Genomic DNA, 9,192 nt, shown 5'->3' on the forward strand with positions numbered 1-9,192 from the left:
CCGGTGCGTTCTTTTGTTTAACATGCCTGCCAACTTCCGTTAATTAACGATTCCTGTGAACTGTGACGCAATTCATTGAGTTTTAATTATAATTTATATCGAGGCCGGATTTATCCTTGATTACGATTATTGCAATTCGTGGAAGGTGAAATTTATTAAAATGTTATTAGAAATTTTGATTAAATATGGTTAAAATTAATTGGAGCTGAATTGATATAATGGAATACCTGATTGGTATTGGTACAATGTCGATATTATTATTTCGTTTATGATTTCCACTGTTTTACTTCTTATTCCATAAACACCCGAAAATATCGAAATTAAAACTATATAACAATTAATTTATCAAGAAATATGTATGCACGCACAAGCTAATAAATAAAAATAAAATAAACATTGTTTATTTCAGATTTTAAAATCCATATTGTGTAAGTCTACTTATATCGAAACTTAAAAACTAATAAGCTAGAAGATAAAGTTGGTACCTACTGTACCTGGTAAGTAGGAAGGTAGTCAAATACATGGTATAATAATATACTCCGCCTGGTACTCTCTTCCGAGATTCGCGAATGACCTAACTGTCACTTGCCTACGTCATCATGCTGTTTACAGGTTCTCAAACTTTAAAATGTGGGAGAATTTTAACCAACGGTGAAAATTATTTTAACGGCATTAAATTTAAGTTATTCATGTAAAAACATAGTAAAATAAAACAAATATGTACTGCACTTTTCACTCCTACTCTTACAGTTCCGAATAGAGCAGCCAACCATTTTCGTAACAAAACATTAATTACCAAGCTTACGACGTGAAAAGTTTGGAAAACACTGCGACTGCTGACACTGAGCGAGAAGGAAATAACAATTAACACGCGTTCGACAAGGATGACGGTCAGGGACAAAATGGCGGATTGTCAAATGTGACAGCGCTATCCTGTGTTGCCAGTAGTGTAAAGAGAATTACCCGAACGTCTGAAATTTCTTTCGTGAATCGGAAGATATTGCTAACGAATAATTAAAAATGACGTGTTATTGTAAAATTTAAGATAAAATACATATAAATGAAAATTATTAAATTATAAAGAAATAAATTAACTTATTAACCATAGATATAATGTACCCATGTAACATGTTATGTTGAAATAAAGTGGCAATGTTATTGTGACGTAGGCAAGTGACACTCTGAGAAGAGAAGACCATGTTTTATTAGACCATGGTCAAATATAAGGGTAATGTAGAAAAAAGGGTAATGAAGTGCAACAAGGTTTATCAATAAAATTGGTTGTAGTAAATCTTGTTATTTTTTTTTTCTATCGAACTGTAAGATATCGTGCCCCATCAGCAAACTTGCAAAAAATAAATAGTCTGAAAATTAGAAACATGGAGATTGGCGCTATACACAGTGGAGCAAGGTCTTATATTTACGTTTTCGTCCACAGATGGCGCGCTCCGCAGCGAGGTAGAACTGCGCGGGCGCGGCACCGAGCCAGCGTTTCTCCACGAGTTGCACTCGACGCTGGCTCCGCCCGCCGCGCCCGACCACCACTGGCACCTCACTCTTATCCTCATCATCAAGGCCGTCATCTTCAGCACCATCATCCTTGGCGCCCTCTTCGGCAACGCCCTCGTCATCATATCAGTCCATCGACATCGCAAGCTCCGCGTCCTCACCAACTACTACGTCGTCAGTTTGGCCGTCGCTGACATGCTGGTTGCGCTGTGCGCGATGACGTTCAACGCCAGCGCTGAGCTCACCGGTGTTTGGCTGTTCGGACCTTTAGTCTGTGATATGTTTAACTCGTTTGACGTTTACTTCTCAACCGCTTCCATATTGCATTTATGCTGCATATCAGTAGATCGCTATTACGCTATAGTGAGACCTTTGGAGTATCCAGTCACGATGACACATAGAACAGTATGTTTTATGCTCGCTAATGTCTGGGTATGGCCAGCATTGATAAGCTTCGTCCCAATTTTCATGGGCTGGTATACGACGGAACAAGATCGTCAGTATAGAAGAGCGAACCCTGACGTGTGCATTTTTAAAGCAAACATGATATATGCTATGGTATCCTCAAGCATATCTTTCTGGATACCAAGTTTAGTAATGATATCAATGTACTGTAGGATCTTTCGAGAAGCGATAAGACAAAGAGAAGCGCTGACGCGCACGTCGTCAAATATACTTCTAAATTCAGTCCATTTAAGGCATACGTCGCATGCAGCGCATCATTCGCACTACTTGCATCCAGACAGACGTCCGTCAGACATCAGTCCAAACTACAGTACGTTTACTGAATGTCCTGAAGAGACAGAGTTTGGGGAAGCAGTGATGACTGTCGGAGATGTGTGTACGAGTAAAGAAGCAAGTCCGAGGAAGTCTTTTAACGTGAGCTGTGACACGGCGAGCTCGGGGTACTGTTCTGGAGGGTCTAACAAGAGGTCGTCGAGTGGACAGCCTCCTGCAGGGTGGAGACCGAGCTGTTCTTCGGCTGTTGCGTCGAAGGAGCTTGCCAAGGCTGCTACGGAGCTCAATTCACAAGGTAATTTTTTTAACTTATTCATTTTCATTTACCACAGAAAGCTGTCTGATCAGGTCAGATCACGAACTGGTGATCTGACCTCTTAGGTTTAGGTGTGTAAACTTGAGAAAAAGAGGAAAGGAGGAGCAGATTTCTCTACAGCTTCCAGTAAGCATACTAAGAGCTTAACCTTTCATAAGTGTGTGTTGTTCAAACCTCGCTTGTTCAGCAAAAGACATTTCTCGAAAAAATGCAAAAAGTTGTCTATAAATTCAGCCAGGATCCTTACCATACACAGACAAGATTTGAACCAGTTTTACCTTAAAGATATTTAAAAATGTCCACATCAATAGGATCCTCGAACTCGGCATTGCATGTCTAAGGACCATCAATGACGGTTGCGCGATGAAAGTGCGAAAGTGACGCATAACGATAGACGATACAATTTTAACCCCTATACACATAACTTTCCTCGATACAATTTTGCATAAATCGCTTTACCTGAGGCTCTTAAAGATCTTCCTCTAAATCATTTTGCATAAATCGCTTGCCTGAGATATTAGTGAAATACTCCCGCATACAAAATTGTTCCGGCTTTTACCCTAAAGAGAATATGCAATTGCAGCCCAGGAATGCTTTAGAGGCAATAAACGTCAAGCAAAGTCGATCTAATTTCACAGCCAGGCAGGTTTCCGACAGAATTCAAATATCTTCCCAATATTGGAAGTAACTTTTACACTGATCCTTTAGACAAATACATGACATGGTTGCCTGAGGGGCTACCGCGAAAACCGGAATTCGCAAATTGCGGGGATCTTTTTCTTTTACTCCAATGAAGGCGTAATTAGAGTGACAGAGAAAGATGCCCGCAATGTGCGAACTTCGATTTTCGCGGTTATAGACCTGAGGGCGAAAACGTTGGGAGACATTTGTGATTGCTTACAAGCAATGATATTATATAACCTAGATAGGTTATACTCATACTTGAGGAGCACAACAAAAACCTCTTCCATATTTATTTTTGTGCCTACGAAGAAATCTGTTATTTTTGATTAATTTTCTCATTCCATCCATCTTTGTCACACTCGTTGTAAACATAAGGTCGTCTCTTTCTCTTTCGGTGTGCAGGAGCTCGTGCACGTGCACATTTCTCGCTTGTCCAGCCGCGACTAAAGGCAACTTGTCCAATTTGTCACAAGGTAAGTGCTTCAATTTTGGAACGCCTATAACCTATCTTGAGTTATAAATCATTGCTTACAAGCATGAAGTTATATTTTTTAAACTGGAGCGTGTTGTCACTTTTTTTGCCATACTAATTTGAACCTTATCACCGAGACAGAAAGTTGTTCGTACCATACTAGAGAAAACGGTCCACTTGAGATAGAAAAACCCGAGCCCTGTGTCTCACTCGCACATATTGCCAATGTTAAAAAGATACCATTGTGGTAGAAATTATATCAATAAACTACTGAATTTAATTACCTTCTTATACAATTTTAGTGCTATATTCAGATTACAGTCTGATATCTTTTAAGTAATTTGTAAATAATTATGATGCCAATATTATTAACTGATTAAACCAAGCACATACACAACAAAAAAAAACCTAAATTTTAGTATGGTAGAATTTGTAGTAACTTTAAATATTAATTGGTATCCCCAACTTGATGACATTTGTTCAAAACACGTGAATGCGAAATTTCTTAAAAATTGTGAAGAAATGTTGTATTAAAGGTTGTTGGAGTGAAAATAATTGCTAATTGTGGAATATTGTTTCACAAGAAAGCCACAATTATTACATTTTACTATAAAAATACAAGACAACATTGTCAAACTCATTAGGGTGACTATGATGTCGGCACGTTGTGAATCGGTCTCACAGAATTCTTATTATTAACGTAGGTAATGTAAAAGTATGTTTAACTTAATAGGTATGTCTTTATTTCGGCATGTTGAATTTAAGATTTGTTATAGAATAACTGAAGGACATCCCTTCAATTGCCAAAATTTAAAACCAATGTGCTTAACTCCTTAAACATTACAGACTCTCATTTATACATAATATTTTGTTACGGAAAAGGTGTGTCAAACTGTTTATATCACTGACCATCCAGCCTCTAGACTCAACTTATGCCAATTCTTTCATGAAACCGATGCTGCCAAAAATACAGGGGTGCGGGGGACGAGGTGAGCGAGTCCCGTGCCGTGATTGGTCCGTTCAAACACACGTGGGCGTCAGACAGAAATATCTGCCGGGCGCTAGTGATGTGACACGTTGAATAATAACATTGTCAATCACGGTCAATAACGTAATAACATGCAAGCATGTTTTGAATGCTATGTTGATTCGTTCGTTCGAAAACATTAACCCATAACGTTGTGGTTTCGTTAGCAGGTGTATCTGCTTTATATAATTAATTTAAAAATAAACCATTGGTAAAAAGGCGTCTTATGGGATTTAGAGAAGCGCGAGACGAGACGAGATGCGGATGCGGATATTCGCAACATCCCTGCTTGGAAGCACTTCATTCACGCAGCTCGCCCTTCGGCCTCGCTTTAAATTACTGAGGGTAATTGGAAGTTTGGAATTGGACACGCCTGGAAGTCGGGGTGAAGGCTTCGGGCCTTCGGCGGGTCAGCCTTCGGCCTCCCAGCCTGATATTCGCCCTTCGGGTTCGCTTAACCTACTTGGAAATTTTCCTTTGCCCGTGTCCGCCGCCATTTTGAGTGTTAATAAAAAATAATTCACATACTAATCTTGGGCCCCCAAGCTCGCCGCATGCCAAATCTCAACGCGCTCAGACCAACTTGAAAAAAAAATCATATCATAATCATAATTCTTTATTGCAACCATGGTATTACAAGGTGTTCTTATGTTAGTTAGTACATTTTGAAACTTTTTAAATGCAATTTGTGTTGTCTCGGGCCCTCTATGGCATTTGGTCGAGCACCCCCCACCTATCTCTCACCTTTGAAGCTTTTCATAAAAATAAGTGGCCATTTTTACCGCCATATTGGTTTTATTAAAAAAAAATCCATAGGAATACAGCTAGGTGACCCCGAGTTTTCGTGACCAAAATTTTAGCGCGCTGGGAGCATTTTGAAAAATGATCGCCATTTTGAATCCGCCATTTTGAAAAAATAATGGCGGCTTCAGAAACTGTCAGCGTCCCTCTATGACATTTGGTCGAGCATCTCCCACGTATCTGTCACCGTTTAGTGACCAAAAGTCGGATAATCCGGTAGACCAAAAGTCGGATTTTTCTGGAAGTCACCAAACCACCCCCTCTATACGACCGTATCAAAGTCAAATACCCCAGGAACCCCCTTCTGGGAGAGCAATTATGTCAATTAATCAGTCGGGTTGCGGCTTTATATACAGGGTGGATTTTCTTTTTGGCTCAGTGAGGGCAGCTACCAGATCCCGTACTGCTACGAGAAAACGGTCTTAGGAGACCTTCCCTCGATTTCAAATTAGATCCCATTCCTATTGAGGATCAAAAGCTTGTATGGAAGCAAAAAAAAATTCCGGCTAGAAAAGCCACAAATCGAGGAAAACTTTTCCTATAATATTTGAATGAAAATGAAAACTTTTATTTTTCACATGCTACTTTTGTATGCCAATCGATTCCATTCCTATCCAGTATCAATAGTTTCCTAGGGGTCGACTTACGGTAATGTACTAAAAAGCCACAAATTAATAAAAACTTTTTCCATACATTTACTATGGAGAAAATGTGAAATTTTATTCACAATTTTCTACCTCGCCCATCATTCGTACAGCAATGTCTTCATACAGTATTATGGTTCTTAAATGTAACAGGACAGGACTGATTGGCCAAATATTATGGGAAAAGTTTTCCTCGATTTGTGGCTTTTCTAGCTGGAAATTTTTTTTGCTTCTATACAAGCTTTTGATCCTCAATAGGAATGGGATCGATTGGCATAAAAAAAAAGTTTGTCAAAAATGACCTTTTTCTCGTATCCTGTATGTTTTTTCCAAAATCTGTAAATGCCAATCTTCATTAATTTGAAATCGAGGGAAGGTCTCTTAAGACCGTTTTCTCGTAGCAGTACGGGATCTGGTAGCTGCCCTCACTGAGCCAAAAAGAAAATCCACCCTGTATTCGCGGTATCCTACTATACCCACCCATTAAAAACACCCTGTATAATTCTATTAAGAGTTTAGTATGGTTTAAATCAAATATTTATTTGTTATTATGTAAATGAAATGTTATTTAACACAATCTAACTAAATGAAGTTTAAATTATTTGGCCGAATGTTCAAGTAGCATTGCCATGTTGGCAGTCGTACACAGAAAAAAACCAAAAATTAAAAAGTTAAACCGACGCCCACTATTCTCAACAAAAATGGAATCAAAATAATGCATTTTAAATTGCAACCGTGTGTTTTTGTATAAAATTGGTCTTGTGATTAATTTAAATTTGCAATGTTTTTATAATCGCTAAAAGTAATACGAGTACCTATGTAGTGCTGAATTGACAATATCGTTTATGTTCAAGGGAAAATTGGTACCTGACCGTAAGTGTAATTCTCATATTATTTATTTGTTTTATATATAATAGTGAATTTTTCGCAAATACCTATGCGATTTGAATTGAATTACTTTGTCAATAGTAAACAATCACATTCTATGGATATGGACATCACTAGTTTGGGCTTAGGAATGTCACGTAATAAAAGACAGGAAAGGATGTATACGGATGCAGCGCGATAGAAAGAGACTTTCTTAAAAGACGTCATCGAGTTTCAAGCGCTGTCAAATTTGATGAGACGCTTAAATTAAAATATTCTTTTATCCAAATCTCTAAAAAATCGGCTTACCTGTGAAATGTAATGCCATTTTTTTGTACAACAGAGTTTTTAGTGTTCTTGCCACACAATTTGACACAACAATAATGCATTTTTGATAGCAAAAACTTCTTCGAGCTACCGAAGTTTCTAGACCGAGCCCGGTCCGCCGACTGAAGTAAGCGGTGTAGGCGTGACTCGAAGATGGAGTAACGCTACCGTATGTGTGGCAGAGGGGGTAGCGCGACTATGCTATGTCTAGAGGCTGGATGGTCAGTGGTTTATATATATGCAATCGATTCTTTATAGGTAGGACACATTTCCGTCAATAGAAAAAAGGCACCAACTTTTAAAAAACGTCATATTTGCTAAACAGATCTTTAATGACGCTTACACTTAAAAAAAGCTGAAGTGGACAAAAGGGAAGCCTACGAGGGGTGTTCAAAATATTCTCGGTATGAGAATGAAAACAAACAAGTACGAAAAGTTTGATATTTTTATTTTTCAATATACTCCCCCCCTATGTTCATACACTTAAAAGATCGATCAATTATTTTTTTTAATCCCTCGTAAAAATATTTTTTATCTTTCGTGTAAAAATGCTCCTGCACTGCCGCCTTCAATGCTTCATCGTCAGAAAATTTATTTCCACGCAGATCCTTTTTAAGATTGGGGAGCAATAAGAAGTCGCTGAGGGCTAAGTCCGGACTATACGGTGGGTGAGTAACAGTTTTAAACCCACATTCAACAATAGCTGCCTTGGCAATATGAGCAGTATGGACGGGGGCGTTGTCATGCAGAAGCAGAATACCTTTGGTTAACTTTCCTCGCCTCTTTTCTTTAATTACATCCTTTAATTGACGTAGAATGTTAGCGTAGTACTGTCCTGTGATATTTACACCTTTTTCTTTATAATCGATTAGTAATACTCCTTCACAATCCCAAAATATCGTGGCCATGACCTTGCCAGCTGAAGGGATGACCTTGAACTTCTTGGGATGAGCTGAACCCTTAATGTGCCACTGCATGGACTCTTGTTTACTCTGTGGGTCATAATGATGAACCCAGGTTTCATCTCCAGTAACTATTCTTTGCAGCACCTCATCAGGATTTTCACCGCACAGGTCAATAAAATCGGAACAACAAGCTACACGCATGTCTTTTTGAAGCCGAGTCAGCATTCGCGGAACCCATCTTGCACTTACTTTTGACATATTAAGATGGTCATGTATAATATCATGTACGGTACCAATAGAGAGATTGGTTACTTGTGCTATAGATTTTACCTTCACTCGACCATCTTCCAATATAAGTTTTTCCACTTTATCAATATTTTCTTGTGAAGTAGCTACTACAGGCCGGCCAGGTCTAGGGTCATCTTCAATACTCTCCCTTCCGCGTTTAAACTCGCTTGACCACTTTTGAATGGTAGATAAAGAAGGAGCAGACTCACGGTAAACACAATCCATTTCCTCTTTTATGGTTTTTTGATTTTTACCCTGTTTTGTCAAGAATTTTATCACGCATCGATGTTCTAATTTAGTTAACATTGTCAATTCGCACATGATGTTCATGTTTGTTCAGCAATTGCAGAAAAACAAAAGACCATCTCGGTTCGAATTATACTTTTTTTTAATGTCAATGAATAAACCTTAGCGGCCAGTAACGAAAGAAATTTTAGAAGAGGTCGTAAGATATCAATACCGAGAATATTTTGAACGCCCCTCGTACCTTTATGAACATACCATGAGTGAGTGCGAAAGAGGCCGACTACAAATGAAAAAAAAACCTGACTACTTAAAATTTCACTTTATTTACAAAATGACACACCCTACTGATATATTCCATGTTATCCTAA

At 38.5% G+C, this 9,192-nt stretch overlaps 1 protein-coding gene across 1 annotated transcript; it reads left to right on the top strand.

The window, feature by feature from the left end:
* Window positions 1–1,212: 1,212 nt before the first annotated feature.
* Window positions 1,213–2,628, top strand: LOC134657694 (octopamine receptor beta-3R-like). Its single transcript, XM_063513257.1, has 2 exons — window positions 1,213–1,228; window positions 1,376–2,628. The coding sequence occupies exons 1-2, from the start codon at window positions 1,213–1,215 to the stop codon at window positions 2,626–2,628; spliced, it is 1,269 nt and encodes a 422-aa protein (XP_063369327.1).
* Window positions 2,629–9,192: the final 6,564 nt, after the last annotated feature.

Source organism: Cydia amplana, chromosome 20 (genome assembly GCF_948474715.1).
Source record: "Cydia amplana chromosome 20, ilCydAmpl1.1, whole genome shotgun sequence".
Taxonomy (NCBI): domain Eukaryota; kingdom Metazoa; phylum Arthropoda; class Insecta; order Lepidoptera; family Tortricidae; genus Cydia; species Cydia amplana.